Source organism: Corvus cornix, chromosome 4 (assembly GCF_000738735.6).
Source record: "Corvus cornix cornix isolate S_Up_H32 chromosome 4, ASM73873v5, whole genome shotgun sequence".
NCBI lineage: Eukaryota > Metazoa > Chordata > Aves > Passeriformes > Corvidae > Corvus > Corvus cornix.
Genome location: NC_046334.1, coordinates 18,979,060 through 19,001,468, shown reverse-complemented (window position 1 = coordinate 19,001,468; position 22,409 = coordinate 18,979,060). Strand labels below are relative to the sequence as shown.

At 38.7% G+C, this 22,409-nt stretch overlaps 1 protein-coding gene across 1 annotated transcript in view; it reads right to left on the bottom strand.

The window, feature by feature from the left end:
- Nucleotides 1–22,409, bottom strand: part of MMRN1 (multimerin 1) — a 39,899-nt gene that overhangs the window by 5,718 nt on the left and 11,772 nt on the right. Inside the window, exons 2-6 of the mRNA XM_010411886.4 lie at nucleotides 20,653–20,772; nucleotides 18,309–18,415; nucleotides 12,970–13,068; nucleotides 9,140–9,313; nucleotides 2,706–4,685 (exon numbers count right to left, since the gene is read on the bottom strand). Of these exons, the coding sequence (XP_010410188.2) occupies nucleotides 2,706–4,685; nucleotides 9,140–9,313; nucleotides 12,970–13,068; nucleotides 18,309–18,415; nucleotides 20,653–20,772 (2,480 nt within the window). The remainder of the gene's footprint in view (nucleotides 1–2,705; nucleotides 4,686–9,139; nucleotides 9,314–12,969; nucleotides 13,069–18,308; nucleotides 18,416–20,652; nucleotides 20,773–22,409) is intronic.

Here is a 22,409-nt window from a genome sequence, read left to right as displayed (position 1 = left end):
TCTCAGTTATTCATATTGATGGGAGGGTGGCATAATCTGAATAAAGCAAAATCCACAGCTAATACAAGACATGCAACAAGAGAATACACTCACCTTTGGAAAGCACAGATTCCCTAGAGAGCAGCACTAATAGCAACAGGGAAATGGGAACTGAGCTGAACTGCCCTCACACTGCATCACACACTTCTGCAGAACAGTGCATCGGAAAGTAGGACCAGCCATAATCCACACCTAAGACTGATTAGTCTATATGTCTGTATGTAGATACATAGCAATACATATATATTAAGGTTGTCCTCTCCTCTATAATAGATATTCAAGCTGTCTTAAGATCATCACTTTTTTATCCACCCTGGGTTGCCATATCAGTCAGCATCAGGAGAAGTGTTGGTGCCTTCACCTCTCATACACATATTGGAGCCTCCACCTGACATAGAAATCCTCTCTAGTTCATTCCACAATATGGGAAATCTGCAAAGGTTTATGTCCCTGCACATGCAATGCAAACTCACGTTGCTTTCTCGATTTCAACTAATTACTTAGGAAAGTATTACCTCAGGGTCAAATCCCAAACACATTAAAGCCAATTAAAACCCTAATCTGTTAGAGGAGGCTCAAATATTGAACATATTGGAGTCAATGAAAATTGTCATTCACCTCTTTCTATAGTTTTATTCCTTTTTTTTAATTGAAAAAGGCAGTCTGAGATTAAATACATCTTATAATTAGCCAATTGTGCCTTAGAGTTTCTTCTAGAAATTTTAGTAGAGGCAACACAAATCTCTGATGGTATCCTAGAACTTGCAAGAAAAATCTTTCATAGAGAAGTAAAATCTACCCAGGCAGAAAATGGATATTTGTTAATTAGGGTAATGGTCTTGGTTCTTTAACTTACAGAAATATAATGTGTGGCTTTGCTAGGCTTGAAATATTGTTAAGTACCAAATCTCATTATTGATGGAAAAGTCAGCATAAACACTGCTGTATAGAGAACTTGTATAAAAATAAGGCTTCTCAACATCAGCAAAGATCTGCACTTTATGTAAGTGAGCATATATCCAAAGCTATCAAGCAAGTTATTTGTTAAAATTGAGTATGAGATAAATAACAAATAGGAAAGACATTAATTCATCAATCTGGAGTGAAAACCAGAGCAGTTGGCACCTTTCTGTGCTCCAGGCAGGTAGCACTAGTGATATTTTCCAACAAAGTACATGGTGTGGGAAGGATCAAAGACATATCTCATTTTCTCTTAATTTAAATTTTGAACAAAGACTTTGAATTTCCATCCTGTGCATTGGCAGGAACAGACAAAACACAAATGACTGAGGAAGAAGTGCCATTTTTAACAGCAAAATATTAAAATTACTTTGTAGTGAGGATTTGACAAACCTTGGTGCATTTTTAAGTGTGATTGCCTCCTCTAATAGCTGTGTCCCCTCTCTAATTGAAAAGATAACCAAGGACTGCAATCCTTCAACGGGGATGGCTTTCATCAGAAACCAAGCTACTCATGGGATCATGGCTTTATAGAGGATCCTTTCCATTGATCATTGAGAAATGCTGTCCCTAGGTCAGGAAGACATGAAAGAGCAAAGTGGAAAGGAAGGGAAAAAGCATGGAGAGGGAAAAGGAGATTGCCCATGGCCTTAGCACATGAACAAGAGTAATAGTTCTTACTTTCTCTACATCTGCTTGCAGTAGGGACCAAACAGTGGTTTAGAAATGTTCAAAGGTTTAAGAGTACTTTACAGAAAGTATTCAGGTCTGGATCTTCAAGAGTATCTGGACATGTCTCTGTCATTAAGAAATCTGTCTAATTTTACTGTGAATTAGAATCATCTCAGTATTTCTAGTCACTCATCCACTCTTCATTTTCTGTATTGTGCCAGAAATTATATTTCCATAAAACATCATCTTGTGCTGTGGATTTTCACTCAAGCATGATTGCAAAAGTCATAACTCAAGAGTTTGTACTTCTGTGAATTCATTCATATGAATTCATTTCACATGATGGCATTTGAATTTAAGTTCAGAAGCAGATCACACTCAAAATTTCCTTTTTAAGAATGGCAGCTCCTGCTTAGCTGAGCTGCTCTCCTGGTGGACTGGAGCCAAATTTACTTTATTGGCTGGATTCCTGCTTTTTCAAGAACACACTGTTGTAACTAACTGCACTTCTCAAGGAAGTCCTGAAGGAGCCAGCAAAAGCCTCTTTACAGTCATTTGTATTCACTTGCTTCAGGTTTTTGATACCTTTCATCATTGCTGACACTGCAAAGTACTGATGCAACTCCATATTTCTCTCCCAGCTTGCATACATTTTTTTCCTACTGAAATTGCTAATTGAGATGCAGGTGCGACATTCTGGTTCTTCAGATTTGGTCTAAACTATCAGCTACTTTTCAAAGGTCAAGTTCTCAGCTGATTGCGTGTGCACATATATATCTTAAACTGATCAGATGGGAACCTATTAAGGAAAATTAAATGGAGCTTCTAGATGCCTTAGTGCAAAATCTCCTCATAAGCAAAATAAATTCTATTGTAAGCAAGAGACTAATCTCAAGTTCCTCTGAAACACTCTTTACAGCAGTCTTTAGACTTTTTATTTATTTTCAGTCAGGTTCTGCCACTCAGTTCATCACAATTGTTACATAAATCTTTATAAAACATACCTTGATTTTTAGTAGAGTAAAACGCATTACCTGGATCTATTGCATTATCTGTGTTTCTCTGGCTTCGGCTTGCCAGGCTCATGGTGGCATTTGCTGCCACTTTTTTTGCTGGGGAGGGTTTCTTTATAACTGATTTCAGCGGCTTCTGAAGTTTGGTGATATTGTTCATTGCATTTACCATCGATATGTCAACATGCTGGGTTAAATTTGTCAAAATAGCTCCTGCTTTTACTTCAAGCACAGATTCAATGAGCTCCTTGAGGCCTCTCTGCAGCAGGGGGATATCTGGCTGAGCCAATTTAATTAGCACAGGTATGCTTGCGTTCACTTTCTGGATGCTGTTGTTGGCATCCTGGCACAGCCCCCAGGCCTCATGAGCAGTCTTGTTCACAAGTGGAATGATGTTTGAGAAACGGATTGACTTGGCTTCCAGGGCCTTGATCCTGGAACTCAGTGCCTGGAGCTGAAGTGAGACCACCTGCTCTTTCTCTGTTGAGGCAGCTTTCGGTTTTTTGAGCGAGACACAGTTGTTTGCCAAAAGCTTGGAAATTTTTGACTCTACATTCAGAAGGCGAACCTCATGGTCCTTTGAACCCTCCACAGAGTCAAATAGTTTTTCTTCCAGGCGGCTGATATCTTGTTGCTGCTTTTCCACTTTTGATGATGTCTCATTTAAAATATAGAAAACTCTACTGAAGTTGTGGAGGATACTTTTGTCAGATTCCTTGTATGGAAGATCAGAAAGCGATGGTGATACTTGTGAAGTAATTTCGTATTTCTTGTTATAGAGCAGTGATTGGAGGGATTCATTCCACTGCTGGAACTGAGGAATGAAAGCCAGGAGGCTGTCCAGTTCCTCAGCTCTGCCACAGCAAACTCCAGTCTCATTTCTTAGAGCATGTAGCATATCTTTCAGTACATAATTATCTTGAATAGAATCAATAGCACTGTTTATTACTATCATGGTCTTGTTTAATCCATCTTCTATTTCCATGGAGCATTCATTAACATGACTCTCAAACAGATCCTGATAAGCCTGAGATTCATTTTTAAGTCCTTCCTGAGTTTTGGAAAGTTCCTTCATTGCAGAACTCATTCTGTTAATGACAACAGTGAGGTTATCAAGTTTCTCTTTGAATTCTTGAGCTTGGATTTGTTGCTCATACTCAGAAGTCAGACTAAAAGGTACTCCTTGTTCAATCAAGGGTTGCAGGATCTCCATATCATAGCACAAATCATTAATTTGCTCATTCATTTTGTCCATCTTACTGCCCAATGGAAGGAACACATCAGAGAGACTCTTGTTTAGAACAAGCATGCTCTCTTGGACTGCTGCCAGCTGTGCTTGGAAATCTGTCCTGCTCTCTGACAACATGTCATCACAGACCCCCAGAACAGAGTCCCTCTGAATTTCCAGTGCAACACTGAGATTGCTGATCTTGCTATCTTGGACTCTTAAGTCATCATAGATCTCCAGTACCATCATGCCTTGTCTCTTTACTTTCTCATGCAGGGTGAACATGTACTCTGTAACATTGTATTCCATGACTTTATCTGCTGAGGGGATGCTTTGCCTTGAGGACTGTTCAGCTGATAACAGTTGTTCATGAGCATCTCTCATTTCAGTAAGGGTCCTATTTAAAGATTCATAATAAATTACACTTCTTGACTGTTGATGCTCCAAGTTAACTTCCAAGGACTTCTGCTTTTCTTGTAAAGCTTTCACAGGCTTGTCACAAGTGAGGGCCATTTCCTCTCTCATCTGCACCATATGACTCTTCAGCTCCAGAATGTCAAGTTCTGTTGGCCCACTATCTTTCTCCTGAGCAAATTTATTTTGGGTTTCATTCAGATGCTTGACTAATTCTTTTGTATTTTCAAGGTCACCTGACAAACTAGACATAGTCTTGAAAATCTGAGCCATGCTCTCTTGCATTTCACCTTGAAACACATGAAAGTGTTCTTCAACTACGTTTTTGATTAAGTCGTTAATACTTCTGGATTTGAGACCTTTGGAGAAAAGAAGAAATATGGAAACAATCAAACCAACTGTGCTATGACATCTAAGTTTTTCCCACAACATGAGCAAACAGCGCTGCACAGAGGTGACACACATCCCTACCCCAATTTACCCACACACAGAGCAAAATTTACAGCTGAAGAATGTCAAGTCCCTGTTTCTACTGAAATCAGTGCGACTTTTGCTATTATTTTGAAAGGGCAAACTCTGACTTTGACCTCCTAGCTAAGTTGTTTCTGAGAACCAGAAGGAGATCTGTATGCTTTTGTGGCTTGCTCATAAAAAGTGATGTATCCTTTCTCCACTAGGGAAGCAAGGCAAAAACCATCTGCTTTACAACATTATGGTCAAGAAGTAAAAGCAGAGATTATTACCTTCCTGCTGTATTGTATGTGCTAGGTGACAATACAACACACTATTGCGAGAAAGAAGCAAAATAAAAAAAATCAGCTTATTGAATATCTAAAGTTAGTAACACAACAACTGCTGCAAAATGCTGACATTTTAAAGGTAGAAACTTTACGGCTTGCATACTACGACTCCTTAAACAGCTCCTAGGAATTCTGATCCTGAAAAGCACTAGGCAGAAGTGAATGTGTGGGAATTCTGCCCCAGTGAACAACATGAAGGTATGTTTCCCATATAGCCTTAGAGAGGTCAAGGCAGGCATAAAAGAGTTCTGCATAACATATTTCAGTCAATTAGAGCAGTAGTTCTGCTCTGGTGCGAGATTAGAAGAATTTTTATTAATTTATTCTCCAAAGGTAGCCCTTATGTTCAACTAAAACACTGATGCATTCTTTGCACAATTTTTATAAACCCTATGAACATTTGCAGTCAGACTGTGACATAATGATTAAACTCTTCAACCTCTACAATGCCTCAATGACCACAGGTTCTCTGATTAAAACTGTATCAATAAAGGCAGAATTTATCTGTTCCCTACTTCCATTTTCTTCTCAATTAATTCTACAGACTGGAATTTATTTCTTCATCTCTAAAACACTGAGGCATGTTCTGAAAACTTATTTGAAGGTACATTCTCAGCAAGTGCAGTAAAACATCAGGAAATCAGACCCAAGTTTGCTAGCCCAGGAAAGAGCCACATCAGAAATACAGCACGAACTTTCCTAAGAATTAAACTCCATTATTGTCAACTGAGGTCCCAAATGTCACAGCAATTTTGTATAAAGTATAATAAACAATAATGATAATACTGGGATTACCTTTATTGACTTCCTTTTAACTATCCAAAGAGCAAGTAAATGACTAGACAGACACATGTACAAGAATACGCACATGTATGTGCACACTGAAATATCTGAGAATAAAGGTGTCCTGGCAGCTGAGAGGAAAAACCAAGATACTAACCAAGTTCAAAAAACTGACATGTAGGAAAACCATTCCAAGCTATGATGTGGTCAGGCTGCTTTATGATGCTGAAAAGTGTTCTGTGCTCTGAGACACAATGAGCTGTGAAGAAAAATTTAATGGCTGTGGAAAGAACCAAGATTACTCTAAACCTTCTGTGAGGAATCAATTAAATTCCTTCATCTCAGCAACAAATCTTGATAACAGGCCATTCATCTGTGAGAGGTGTTCCACAGGTCTGCACTGACCTTTTCTTTCTGTGACAGCCAAGAAGGTGCCAGCCTCACTCTCTGCTATTCCTGTTCCATTTAGTTGGATAATGAGGGCAATATGGAGCTCAGCTCTGGTTTTTGGGTGTTCCCATTACCAAGGGAGTGTGGAGCCTGATAAACAAGACAGCTTTGGGTTTCTCTCCCTGCTGCTTGCTGGCTAGGACAACTAGGCAGGGACTGTGGGAGCACACTTGTCCACACAAAGACCTAGCCCAAACTTGTGTTGTAGGTGACAATTAGGTATGCTGTAAGGCTTGAGCTAAGAATACATGTATGCATTCATGGATGTAACTCAATTTCTCCATTGCTCATTTTGAAATAGAAAGGTCCAAACTACCTGTGAAAGTTAAAGATTTCTTGCACTTCTTATGAGATTATAAATTTTAATTTTAGCTTCCTGGCTGAAAACCAAAGGGTGTAATTACTCTGTGTCAACATATACTCTCTTTGCACTTTCAATTATTTGAAGAATAATGTGCAAAATAAATGTATGTACACAGGAGACTGAATTGAGGTTATATATGCAGCTGTAAATGACATTTCTGACTTGAAAGTGATTAACACTCCATTATTGAGTTCATTTTTAAAGGAGTGTACATTTTAATAATGAAGAGGAAAGGTACGTATTAAACACGGAGTTAAAGGAGGAAGAAAAGAATAGCAGGAAGTAAGCAGAGTTTCTTAAATTAAAAAGAGAGCACAAAATTATTTTCCCCAAGTAAAAAAACAGAACAGCTGCCTGAGTACTGAAAGCAATTCTTAAAATGCACAACAGGTTTCACTAACAAAATTAGAGGAGCATATCAGTTACTCCAGTGAGTGTTGCCCTCTATCAACAAATGACATTTGTGTCACCAAAGTCACAGATGAAACCAAGAGTTAAAGACTTTTCAAACTGTATTGAATTGTTTGGTCATAGAATCAGACCTCACTCCTAAGAAACCCTGATACAAAGCTGGGCAGAACATTACAATTGCTGTGATAAGAAAAAAAGTGATGCATGGACTGTGAGCAAAGGACCTGGGCACACCAAGAAGAAAATGGAAAAGTAGGTGAAGAAGGAAAATCTCTGTATAACATGAAGCAACTATAGACCTAACTGTGCTTTGATAGCACTTTGCTTCAGGATGGCAAAGCCATACTGGGGAAAGTTGTGGTTTGCTTCAGGAGAGCTTTTAAGAGCTATTTTTAGTCAGTCTGATGTGCCTATGCTGCACCTGTGTACAAAGTTACAGGACAGCATGGAAGCTCCTTCCAGGTCCTGCTACTTTAGGATGCTGTTTATGCATTTGAGTACAACTCAAATATTTCCTGGACAGAAACTGCAGTTGCCGTTTGTCATTACACACACAATCCAACAGACACACTAACCTTTTCTTTCTCCCCTCCTGTCCTCATTCCTGATGTTTACCTATGTACAAGCCAAGAATAACCTGTACTGGAATGCTCATAATTAGAGCCAAGGAATGTAGTTGATAGCATCTTGTTCATTGGAGCTACTTGATTAGGAGATAGATTGAGAAGATAAATTAAAAAAAAGGGACATCAGCTGGAGATTTTTTTTAAGCAGGTATAATGTAAAACATTGCAGGTAAAAACAATAAAGGCTTGAAGCACATTTTCAAAGAAGGGGAGGGGTTTGAACAGCACATTGTAATAAAGACTTAGACCCTGAAATACCAGTAGGGAGTGCAGAAGCAGAAACATAGGATGCAGAAAAACACCTCTTAGACTAGCATGAAAATGACAGCTAGAATGAGTGGAATATACGAAAAAGAATGAGGACAAAGCAGAAGGGAAATGGAAAATATTCAAAGACAAATTAAATGTGCACCCAAAGGTCAAGAATGCCATCTAGCAATATGTGGAGAGGTGAAAGCAGGTCACCGATCAAGAGATGGAATGAACTGCATACAAGAGAGCCATCTAGCATGTGCAGGAGCAGCTCAGGAGACAGAGGACTGAAAACACAAGAAATGAGATCCTACTTTGAGGGAGATACAAAACCACTTATTGTTTCATTCAGTTTTATGTCAATCTAAGGCACTCCAGAACCTCTGTTCTATTTCTAAACAGTAGAAAAGTCCTCTGGATTCTTAAGTGTAAAATATGGTTTGGGGAAAATTCCTGAAAAATGAGAAAAATAATGCACATTGAAGAAATGAAAGTTTCAGTGAATCTGTTTGTTAAGCAGCACTTGTAGCTGTGTAACACACAGGTCTTGCTCCAGGATTCAGGAAGAATGCATGCATAATTCTGCGGGTGAGGATCTGCCCAAGCTCCTGATCTCTAGCTGTGTCTTTCTCATATACTGATCATGTTTATCAAAGATAGCCTAATATGATCAGGGACAAATTATTCAGCAGAATGTTTGCTGTGTTATAAATACAACCACCACAGAATTCCTTATAGTTTGCCCTGCATGTGTGAATTACGTATCAAAGGATATTAGTTAGACTTGGTAGCAAAGCAAATACTGCATCCTTTAGTGGCTGCCAGATAAACAAAAACAGAGATAAGAATATTTGCAGAAGCTCTAAGTAAATTAAAATGCCTTGCTAGTGGCTTAAGTTACCATGTAGATGATGAAGTATCCAAGAATACAAATCTTTTGTCACTATGAAAAACACCATAGCGAATGTTGAAATAAACAAATTCCTCTCTTATGAAATGAAATTTAAAAAATTAGTTCTCCCTACAAGTGTTGAGTGATAGAACAGGACAGTCTATGAAGGTTTTTAGCTTTTTTTCCCCTGGCACCTCTAACAGGGTGAGTGATTACATTAATTTATTTTTCTTACCTTTTAGAAAAGACTGGAAGTCTCTGCCCTTATCTTCATTGATTTTGCCTTCCAGAGAAGAAAGCATCTTGCTCACATCATTCATTGCAGCAGCAATGCTGTCAACCTTCTTCTGTAGAAAAGTCAGTTTCATCTCCTGACTGCTAATCTTCTCATTCATTTTTTGAAAAAGTGCTTGGTTGGGGAACAAAATGAGAAGAAAAAACCCCAACAAGTAGTGTTAAAACATTGTGCAGCGAATTAAAAAAAAGGCATAATCGACTTGAGAGACATTAGCAAAAAGTGGGGTGAAAAGTTTCTGAATTTTTTGTTTTGAGTGAATCATCTTGATTTTTGTCATGTATCATTTATTAGTGAAATTCAGCAGCACAGTAGTTACTAATTACTGAAGCATATGTATCCATTATAAAGTATTTATGATTCTACAAGGGTATTCTGAATGGTTAGCATATTTTAATCAACATAATGCCATTCTTCCTCCATGTAGCACCCTACAGGGTACTCAGTTAACTCTCATTTAGTCAATCTCCTTTAACACAATCACAAAAGCATTCATTTTTACTTACCATTTATAACACAACTTCATGAATTTGCAAGGCTTGTGTCTGAAGGAACACATCATCTTTCCATTGTTTAGGTCAAAATAAAGACTTGTTCAACACAGAAGCAAGGCAGAAAAACAGCTAATAGATAAACTACTTTGCAATAATGACTAGTCTGTCATTAAAAATAGAAGCTCAACCTACGAAGTCAAGTTTATTTTAAAACCTGCCCGAATTGTTGCTGACACTTGTAGTCTCTTCAGGAATAAAAAGGCCTCGAAGGATGCTTTTAAGATAGGGAATGGCGAAGAACACATTGATGCTGAAAATTAAGACCCCACTCGACTTCAGCCAGGCGTCTGAGTTTGATGGGTGACAGGTACCAAACTTAGTCTGGGATTTTCAGAAGATGGTGATAAAATTAGGTATTTGAACTCCTGTAAGCAAAGCTAGAAAATCTCCAACAATTCAGCCTAAATGGCCTATGTTTGACATTGGATATATTACCCCAAATGATCTGGGCTATGTATACTATGACTTAATAAACTGCTGTGGAAGAGATTCTTTAGCATTGCACACACATATTTATTAGTGTAAGTTTACAGTATTGCTATTGATCCTTTGTCACTTTTCATCACAGCATCAGTGTCTATTCCTGTGGCAGCAAACAGTTCTAATCAGAAATCGTGTCTAAGTACAGGGGTCTAAAGGCTCCAAAACATCCCAAGTTATATGCTAAAGGGCATATTCTTCTGATGACTTGTATTTTAGTATGTAAAAAATACATGTGTCTTATCTAACCTGGTAGCATATGGGAAAACCCAGAAAATGAGCTAAATGCACCCCATCAGCACAGATGAAGCAGGCCAACACCCATGAGAATGCTCTCCTGCAGAGGCATGTTGGCTGTAAAGGCCAGTATTGGAAGAGCCTGGAGAATAAGGCTCTTTTAGGTTAGGATCTTAGGATCTCCAACTGTGTTCTCTGCCCAAGGTATCTACTTATACAGATAATAAATAGTTTCTAACTCAACCATCTAGCTTGGACTCTGGCAATTCTTCTGACTGGCACTGCAAAGACAGGACATTGATAGACCTTTGTCTTCATAATAAAGCTTTGTGAGAGACAAACAGGTCTGGACACTCCTGCTTCTGGTAGAATTATTACTATGAGAAAGGGATTTGAATTCATAAGTGGCTCATGCATGGTCACCCAAACTGATAACTAACCTGCAGGGTGTAATGCTTTTTTTAGCTTGGTTTCTATCATTTCCCACTGAGGGAGGAAGAGAAGTTAGATGAACCTGAAAGTGAGGTTTTATGCCTGAAAGTGTCATGGCTGCACAGTGGCAGCTGGAAGCAGAATCTGGCTTATAGAGCAGGTGCTGATGGAATGACAGACCAGGGCAGTCAGTCCTGGCCCCAGGCCATGTTTGCAGGGTTGACAGCCAAAACAGGTATCTCTCTCTTTCTAGACTGACCCAATTTGATTTAAAAATAACTGAAAGGCAATTAATATGGAGGTTAGAGATTCCAATTCCAGATTTATTTCTCAGAGCATAATTCTACTAACAGAAGTGGCATGTCTCAGTGCTCTATCGATCAAGTTCACTTTTTCATAATAGGCCCTGTCTGCTTTACTAAACATCCTCCTCCCTCCAGCCCAGGGAGACTTGATTGCTCATACATTATCACCAAGGGGCAACAGCCTAATTCCCTTTTGAAAATACCTTTCTATATCTCCATGCCAGATTCAATCTATCCCTCTCTTTTTCTATTAAGATTTAAAATAAAACACACACGTGCATACAAGCACAGACACGTGTAAAATCTCCATAAAAATCAGCAATCTTAATTCTGGTGTCCTGTTCTCTCAGCATGCATTACAGCCCAGAAGAGTAAATTGAAAACTGCAAAACACAGACCTGAGAACATAACCTGCCTTATTTATTTGCTTCATTAAAATGTTTCTGGATATAGGCCAATAGGTGACAACAACATCACAGCACGGAACAGCAGATGGTTGTACAAAAAGCCAGTGCAGACAAACATAACTGAAGCATCAATAGATTCAAAAGAACAGGGAGGTAGTAAGAAAGTTCAAGGAATTTAAAGCATCCTTCACATCCTGGCCATCACCAAGAAAACTAACATTTTTCCAGTGGAAAAGGGCCACTGTTTGAGACCAGGCACCTGTGCCCACAGATGCATGCCAACTCCAAAAATTGTGAATATTGCAGGATTGCTTCCAGACCAAAGCTGCCAACAACTAGGACTCTGGCTGCCCTTGGAGCTCCAGATGCCACACCTCTGACCTGACCCCGAGACACTGAAGGACTGAGCTTTTTCCCCCATGGAAAATGGCCACCGTTCGTGTCCAGTTGCATGTGGCCAACAGTGGCATGCTGCCTCTTAAAATGGCAAACAGCACAGGATTTCTCCCAGAGCAAAGCTGCCAGCAGCTGGAGACCAAGATGTGGAGAAGATTTTCACGCAGCAGTCATCTAATGTAGGTTCTCGATACAGATATTTGAATAAATCATTTTTGTTACTGACCATCTCCTACAGTTCTAGATTGTCTGTACATACTGTTGTGAGACAAAACTGACATTATATTCCAAAAACATAAGGTCCAGAGAGGTTAAAGTAAACCCAGTAATGAGCAAATGAATAGGGCAATAAGAAATACTCTCAAGTATCTGTGGTATAAATGTGTAAACTGTCACTGTGTTTCTTAGCTATTTGTTCATCCTAGACATAGTAGCTTAAAACACCTGAGCTGCCCTTGTTAAGGCTTGAAACATCCTTGTGATTTTGAATAAAGAGCCAATTTTTGTAAGAAAATATATAACAGTAATTACGTATTCACATAATCAATTAACATCATTACATTTTCTTCTGTGTGCAATGCTGGTCTGTACTACTCCTGTATTTGGGTTGGGTCTTTTTGCTTTTTTTTTTTGGTTTAATTTTCTTTTCTTTCTCCTGTTAATTAACGTATTGTATTCACCAACATAATAGTTTAAATATTTCTATACAGAGTAGTTCTCTGGTTTTAATTTAGTCACAAGACACTCTATAAATTCTAAGCTGCTGCTGTATTTAAATCCAGTATCTTCTGCCCATCTTTATCAGAAGAGCATACCAGTGAACCATGACTGCCAGAAGCTGACAGTGCATTCAGGTCCCTTCAGTAGACAGGGATTTTCCTCAAGTTGTTTTTGCAGTGATCTCAGTGAATCCCATTGTCAGTGATTGGGTAGAGCTGAGAGCACTCTTAAAAACTGACCTGTCCCACTGGGGTCCTGCAGAGCTCCTGGTGTCCTCTCACTGACAGTTCTGCTGCTTTCAGCCTGGTTGCTGTGTATAACTGATTGCTGCTCTGGAGCTAGAGAAGGGAGAAAAATGAAAGGAAAGGATGTGAGCGAACCACAGAACACAACAATCGGGATGATTCCACAACAATTTTTTTCTGTCTCTGCTCTGTACCAGCTTTACCAAAGCCTAATCATCTGCAGTGACTCTTACCCGCTTTGTGCAGTGTGGGACCACATTGCTGAGGATGTTGACTGGCTTTATAAAAGACTTCTTGAGACTGGCGTGGGCTGGTGTTAATATTAAAACGTCAAAATTTGCTTTATGATGAACAGAATTTTTAAATGCCCAAGGCTAAAAATTCTAGACAAATATTTTGGAACCATGTAAAACAGGAATATGAAGACAATACAGAGTTTGCCAGCTGTAAAATTTATTAGGGTTTTTTAATGGCTACGAAATTAACCAGGCCTGCTGAAACTGATTTTTGGGTTGGTTTTTTAGGGTTGGTTTTGTTTGGTGGGGTTTTTTTTGTTGTTTTTTTTTTTTTCTTTACAGATTACACAGATCTTCAACCATGGAAATCTTACTACTAAAGGCAATGGTGATATTACATTCTTGCAGCACCTAAAAAATAAGAACTATTTCAAAGCATAATCAAATTCTAAGTTCCAACAAATACATCTGAGATTTATGACTGGTATACACATTAAAAGACTTCACAAAGGTGTCAGTTTTGTAAATATTTTCTCTGGTGATGGCAGATGGGATTATCTGTTCTTATTTTACATTTCAGCCCAAAAATCTGAAAGCAATTTGCAAACAGCTGGACTAACATTATTATTAATTCAATATCCTAGCTGGGGAAACTGAGGTCCAGAAAGTTAAGTGCCTGCACTCGCAAAAAGTAATGAACTGAGCAGATAGCTGGGAACTGAACTGAAATTGCCATATTCCTGACATACATTTTCTAGCCATTAGGCTTAATGCTGTTGTTTTCATTTCATTATTATAAAAAAACCCCCCAAAATATGTACAAATTAGGTAATAAATTTGCTAGTGTAAATTTATAGCAATTTTTATATACTTGCTCAGTTCATGAAACATTTTGAAGTCAATGCTCCAGGAAGAGCATATCTAAAGAATGCCACTTACGTGGCACTAATGTGATTTCCAGTCTTTAGTACAGTACAAGCAGAATAACTTGAGTATAGTGACATTATTTTACAGTTCAAATATTAAAATCTAGTTTAGCCATAACACAAGTTTCCAGGGAAACAGATTAAAACGCTGAATCAAGGAGTTCCATGTTTCACATAGCTCATTTGAAGATAAATAGACCGCAATTAGAAGGATATAAGGTGTTTTATGTTGTAAATTAAGGGTTTTGTAAAATTAGGATAGGAACTCAGAGGAAATTAACATATGGACAAACAGTTTGATAGAATCTATTGAAATTGGCTGATAAGAAATACAAAATCCTCAAATAGTTATAATTTCAACAGCTTCTGTTATCTTTCTGTGTCAAGGTTACTGACAGAAGCTAAATTCTTGCATTCAGCCCTTGTCATTACACAGGATTTATCAGGTGGAGACATGATGATACAATCTGTGACAAGGGAGTATGTTACTTGCCTGTGATAATGACCAGCTGATCGATGTCCTTTTATTCTTTCATTTACTGATCTTCCTGTTACTCTAAATGCATTCACTGACACTCTTGGTGCTATGGACACCACTTTTTTTTTAATATATATTATCCACCTTCTTTCATCCTCCCTGATAAATCAACTGCCCCACTCAGAGCTCCACAATCTAGAATACCCAAAATCTTACAATTTTATTCACTTTTAAAGTTTTAAGGATATATATTTATCCCTGTGTGCTTGTTTTACCAGTGCTTTAAAACTGCTCCGGTAACGTGATGGCTGCAAGACCCAGGACATAGCATCTCTGTCAGAGCAAACCATCCATGAAGCAAGCCCAAACTGCACTGCCTCTGACAGCAGCAAGGACTGGAGCCAGCAATGCACACACACACACAAACCTCACCCACAGATAGTCACATATTGTACACTTACTAAATTTCATCGCAGTATAGGAAAGGTACTTTGCAAGTACCATTAGAAATTGAGCCTTTTCATTTGTGAAACAAATTCAGAGGAGTCACTGGTAATATAGCTTCTCCCACATCATTCTTCCAGCGTGGCTCAGACCTTTTCCAAAGGAATCACTCCAAGACATCATATGGTGATTACATCTATGTGTCCCTTATTCCCACAGCTGAGATTTCCCATCGTAGATGCTGGATAACAGCAGGTGTGATGGGAGCACCAGACTGAAAATCTAATACACATACTGTTTAGGGTAGAAATAGCCATCAAATGACTCACATTTGAGACCTTTAAAAAATTAGCTATGCCATTCTCACTTTAAACTAAAAAAAATAAAATATGAAATTTAAATCAGACAGCTAGACCCACCCTAAAGGTGCCATTCTCAAAAACAAAGCAGCACAAACAAAACAAACAACAAAAAAAGCAGCAATACAAAATCCTGAGCAATGAGTTCTTCCAGTTGTATCAGAAAAAAACAGGTAATGCACATAGAAAGGTAACATTAGATGTCTATCATCCAATATATTGGCCTAGATGTATAATTTATTGTCCCATGTATTTTTAAACACAGTGTTCAAAATCATTTCAGGGAATATTTAAAAAATGGAGATTGGGTCTTTTTCACTCAATATATCGTTGATGAAGCAGGAGCGGCTGAAGGGGTTTCCCGGAGGGGGGGTTAGGTAGTTTCCTCCCGTTCCCTGTGTTTCAAGGCGAATTGCCACCTTTTGTGTGTGCCGCTCACCCCACGCAGAGGATGGGACATTGCACGGCCATCTGCTGGAGAAACGACATCACTGCCACGCCAGGGAATTCTGTGCTGACAGTGGCTGTGGCAGAGACGGCTGCTGGCTCTAAACCATATAATTTGGTGTTCAGGGGCCATATGTGCATGAGGGAACTGGGATTTCATTACTACACACGCAAAGTTAAAATAAAACTGTGTTCAGTAAAAGTGATATGCCATGAAGTCTGCAACTCAGAATTTAAAAGCGCTTTTGTTTTAGTGGTTTTGCTCCCAGTTAAGCATTTTGTATTCCCAGGTCAAAATGATGATGCTTTAATTGTTGAATTGTCCATATTGAGCTGTCTCATTAGACTTAAAAGAAATTACATCTACGTTTTTTCATTCTTAAAACTTTTCTTACAAAATTGCATTGTCCATGCTGGAATAGGATCCATGTCATAGCTAATTTGGTCAGGCGTTGCCACAAGGGAGGTAAGGCTAGAAACAGCAATCTGAACACATCACTTCCTGCTCTCTCACTACTGCAGTACCTTGGGAAGCATCTGTAATCAAGCAGTTACAACAGGGCTACCAAATAAGACTTTCAGATGTGTAATAATAACTACCAGGTGCTGGTGGTTCCTTCTGCCTAGACTATCAGACTGAAATAGTTACGTATGACTTCACTCTGTCTGAGAGAGAAGTTAAACCAGAAGGCATTTTAAATTAGCATTTTCTACCAGCAACCCACATCACACTAAGAGGGCCTTTGCAGGATCTAAAGGATTGTCAGAACACCCCAGTTCCCTTGACACAGAAACCCTTCAGTAGCAGTTCTGTTGTTGAACAACAGAGAGGCCAAGTGGGAGGCTCAGTGACTCGGAGAGCCCCACTCAGCACTTTCAGCGTCTCTCCCCTGCTGTTGCAGAGTGCAGGAAGACAAAGCTATCGGGCTCCCAACTGTTCATTAGCCGACATCCCTTCATGGGAATTGAATAATACAGGCAGGGCTTGTGCTGGTGGTCTGCTCCTCATGGGAGGCAGGATTCCAGAAGCAGGGAAGAAAAGCTTCTCTGACATAACACCTTTCATCCCAATCTCTTTAAGCAGTTCTACAAGCATTAATTAATTAAATATCCCATTGCCCCTGTGAGATAAGTGTCATCTCAATTTTCTAGCTGGGTAAACTTGGTTATGCAGATTATAAGTGGCTTCCCAAAGTTATTCAGCAAGCCAGAAGAGGTCTGAAAACAGAACCCAGGGGATGTAACACCCACTCCTGTAACACTTCACAGCACTTTCCTTTATTCTTATTTTTTACACAGATGCCACTACAAATTGAGTTGTACAGCTTTTCTTCCTGGTCAGTGTTTCCCTGTTATTTTGATGCCATTTCAATTTTGTCACCTGTGACCTTCCCCTTCAATACTACCCTTTACATTTTCTTAAATCTATTTTTGCTAATGTTTGCTTTTTTTTCTGAAAGGAAACCTTTACAACACTTGATCCATGCTCACTGGACAGCCTTTCTGCCTGACCATGTCCTGTGTTAATAACTGACTCTACACTCTGCTGTGCAGAGGAGAACTTGGAGCCTGCCAAGGTTCTGGCTCTTCAGCACTGAAATTTCCCTCCTGGATGTGAACAACAGTGATTTCTCTTCATTCCTCTACATTAATTTTTAATCATAGCCCTTTACTTTACTGCTGCTGATTGAACTCCATATCACACCTAATGGCCTTTCTTGCAATATTCATTCATTTAAAACATGTATGCTGATGCCATATCTAATTTTTCAAGGACTGCTTGCTTAAGGCCAGCAGCAAAGAAATAGCTGTTATACAGATGCAAAACTACAATGTGATGCCACATGTTTGATCACCAGGGCAGAGGTAAAAGGCTGTTCTGTCAAAAAGGGCACAGTTACACAGGGATCATGTGCAATACCTAGAAAAATTCAGTCACTGTTGAAACGAACAACAGAAGACCTACAAAATTCAGAGAAGTAAAAAAAAGTTGATACATTATTTTATCACAAACAAAATACATTCTTAGAGCCTGAAACTGAAAGGAAAAAGAGTAACAGTGTTGTAGAGGAATATTACAGCAAATATTCAATAGAGGACCTGGATTTAATATCCCCAGCAATGCAATACTCAATAACTAAAAGGTCAAAACATAGACGCACTGAAAGCAAACTCCATATTTTAGCAAAATGAAATAAGGCTGGAGATTTTATGAGCTTTATTTAGAGTGGAAGAGAAGAAAGGACATTTTGCTTAGCCACTCTGAAAATTCACATGCAGGGAAGCATCAACATCCCAAAGCATTTTAGTTTACTGTGCATTTTTCCTGGTTTTAAATTAACGGAAAGGACTGTATTGGTTTTCAACAGAGCCATTTGCTCCCAAATCACATCTCATTGTTTTCTTTTGCTGAATAGTTTCAAATCCTTACAATTCTACTCACCTTTGGGTTGGCAGTTCTGCCCCCTGTACCCAGGACAGCACTTCCACTCCAGGGATGTCACTATTTTATGTTTGATTCTGTAGGCCTGGTGTGTTGTTGTCTGGGACCTGTGAAATGAGAACAATTTAAACCTATTTTAGGTAACCAAAGAGGAGCTGTAAGATACCTGCATAACTACAGTGCATTATCTCACTTGTCATATTTATCCTTTCATTACTGCTTGAAATTCAAACTGAATTCTAACCAGGGTTTGGTGTTTCATTAGCAATCAGAGCTTTAATATTGCAACCTTCAGATCATCGACATGAATTTTAAAGAAACCTGATGTCTATTTAGATTTCTTCCCCAAATATCTTATTCAGGATTCAAATACTGCAATCTTTTATGGAAGACATTACAATTAATAACTACCTCATTGAACAAAATGAGCCAAAACTACAATAGTCATATGCCCCTTTTCTTTGAAATTGGTGGAAAAATGCATTCACAATAATTTATACCACATCAGCACACATTTAACACACACTGGAAACCTTCCCTTCTGATTATTTTAAACAAGATTATACAAACATTAATCCAATAAAGTGTGAAAAATTCCACTCTGGACTTCAGGGAAAGGAGGGCAGGGCTGTGTAATTGTGAGGCCTCAGTTACCACTGTTACAGTACACAGCTGCAGAGGCAGCAGCAATTTTATTTGTGTTCCAACACATTCTGCATGTCCTGGCTACCCCCATCACTTCTCCCAGGTTTCTTAACTTCAAAGAGAAGTCAGTTTAGAACAAACATGCTGCAGTAGGGCATACAGAATAAACTACAGCAAGTCTCCTTGCTCTTTTAAGATGTTAAATACAAAGTTCAAATAAAAACAGTATCACACAGTACTGCCAGTTGTTAACACTAAGATGAAGAACACCTAAAATCTCAGAAAATACGATGATAAAACAGTTACTGAATTGTTTTGTACACAATCCCTGTATAAATCACTCCAGAAAAAGAGAAGAATTTAAAGGCTGTCAGACCAAAAAAATATCCTCCCAACACATTAAAAAATGCCACCATATTTTACACCCCAATTAATCTTGTCACACCTTTGCAAGGGATGCAATATTATATATAATAAAATTCTTATAGCAGCTGGCAGGAGCTTTGCATGTGTTCCCAACCAGCTTTGGCTCTAAAAAATGTCTTTTTCAGCAGCAAGAAATCAATAAAGATTAAGGTGATCTTAATTCAAGAGTGTTCTCGGTTATTTTGCTGTATGGATGGTCTTATGATAAAAACACCTCATTCTGCATTAGCATAATCCATTCCTAAAACCACTCACAAAAATGAAGTGTCCATGAAAGGAGTTAATCAGGAATAGCTATTTCAAAAATAATCCACACTAAAAAAATTCATGTAAATGAGTCCCAGAAATTTATATAGTAGAGCCTTGTTTATACAAGCAGCGCAAGGACCTAAAGTGATTGAATTAGGAAAAAATCAAAACAAAATAACACAGCTGGCAACATTTCAACCACAGGGTCTGCTCCACAGTTTTGCAATGCAGTCAACTGCATTTCAGAGTCACCAAATGCTAAGGAAGCTCTATTCCCACTTTCAACTCTAAGCTTTAAGCGTGTTCTGCCATACCACCTAGAGGACAATTCTCAGAACAGTCAAACTGACTTCTAAGAGGCTTCTGAAATTTGTCAAGGGAAAAATACATTACAATCTGGAGATTGTAATATTTTTGTTGGTGCTGTTTCAGTTTGCCATTTTCCAAACTCATGCATTAAATTCCAATTTCATTTCCGACTGCAAACTAACATTTGGAGAATACAAGGAGGCACCCAAACCACAAAGGACAATCTGAATATGTTTAACAGAGGTATTATTTACAAGTTCCATCCAGGCCAATTACTTGTCTAGGTTCACTGCCTGACCAAAGCTGTGCCAGAAATAAGCACTCAGCAGAGAGATAATAACAAAAATATTTGTGCCTCTCAGGGGAAGCCTTTTGCTCCAACAGAGCACAGGCTTGGAAAATTGCACAGAAAGGATTTTCTTCCATGCACATGCTTTAAACCTTTGTACTTGTGCATCTCTCTGACTCCAAGACTTTGAACTGATTGGAGGGTGCCAGAGTGGGGACATGCCCAGTCACGAGCACTTAGACTTGCTATAGGAACAGACCATGAGCTTTCTACAAGCTATAGGGTCATGTGATGATGAGCCCTGGAGACATGCTAAGCTGCTCTCTCCTGTTTCCCTTTTAATTTTTAAAGTTATATGCACATTAATTGTGCATTGGATGGTAATTAAAGTACTTGCAAGTCCTCTTTCTTCCCAGCTCTCCGTACCTCTGAGCACAGGATCCAATGTGCCAAGTGCAAGGCTTTGCTCTGCCTGATGAGAAGGTTTCCAGGTTGTCCACCACAACTGTAGGTACAAGTCTGGTATGGACATAAGCACACCAGTTTCTGTAAGATAGAGAAGGTAAATATGATTAAAAGTACAAACAACATTTTCCACCATATGATAATATATGACACTTAACTGTGAAAGTTGCACCCATAAATGACAAACAGGAGTAAGTTATGAAAATTACATTTGTTTCTCTACAACTGCCAATGTTGTCTCAGGAAATTACTTAGTCTTTGTGCTTCAGCAAAGGAAACAGATGATAATTTCTCCATCTCTACATACATTCATACTGCAAATCTAAATTTTAATTTGTAAATGTCTGTGGAGATCCAAGTACAAAGAAGCTCTTCTAGACTTCAGTAATGACAGGTCTTAAAGTACACCTACATTTCAGACTACAGAAACTGTTTATCCAGAATTCAAAGGAATGTTTAGTAAGGTTTTTAATCATCCACAGCTTTCACTTCATGGACAGCCATTTCTAGTGCTTCTTGCTTTCCCCAGCAATAGTGTGAGTACAGACTTTGTTTTCCAGTGTACTGTGAGGTCAAAGCCACACACAGCAAACACACAGCAGGGCTCCACACTTGCCTGCACCTCTGGATGCCCATCCAGAGAAGGCAGTCACATACAAAATGATCAAACTCTAGATCACTGCAGCCCAGGGGGCTGGAGTTGGTGAGTGCAAGAGCCGGTTTGCTGGGGTTTTTTTAAAGGTTTCTAAGGAGGTTGCAAGCAAATGCAAGCTGGTAAATCAGACTTTGGAACTTTGCTACAGTAGAGAATAGAATTAAGTCAAAATTATAATCTAAATAATAGCTCAGGACAGATTCGTACAGGGAAATTACACCACAGAGATCTATTGGTATTCCTTGAATCAGAAGCAGGTAGATAAGGGTGTGATTTTCAGAGGCTTTTGGCAAGGTCTCTCAACAAAAGATATTGGAGGGGGAAGCAGTCTATCACATAGTAAGAAAATAGATCCTGTTATAGACAAATAAGGCATTAAATCAGAAAGATTAAAGACTAGTTTGCTTTCTCAAGAAGCACTTTATCAACACAATCCCACATTAATCTGTAATAGGCACTTTATTCACTAACTAGGGGGGAAGTCAGTAAATAGGGGGATGGGAGGGTTATACAGAATTATACAAAATCATTTTGTGTAGTAAACAAAGCTGAACTTGAAGAACTGCAGAAGTCTCATGATACTGAATGTCCAATTAAGTAGGTGTCAGAAAAGGGTCTTGCAATGCAGAATCAGTCACAAAGACAGGCTTATAGAGATAGTATCACTACGTACAGTAGATTTCATCAGTGGAAAAAATAATCTTGGAGTCATTGTTAATGGCTCTCTGAATAGGCCAATTTCTTGTTTTGCATTAACGAAGCTAGGTAATCAAATACTTGACATTATCAGGGAAGGACTAAAGAACAAACAGGAATCACCACTGTTTCAGCACACCAACTCTTTGTTGCTGTATACAAGTAGATAGCCAGTTTGAACAGAGAATTCAGGTTTGGTCCTATATAAACCCCAAGATTCAAATAGAAGAAAAACAGAAGGGATAAGAAGTCATGACATTCATTATTCACTTAGTCTTGTTATGATAAGTAGGCAACAAAACAGGTTTAAAACCAAAGACCAGGGCAGCATTTCCATAGCTATAGACTGTGCCAAATTTGGAAGTCA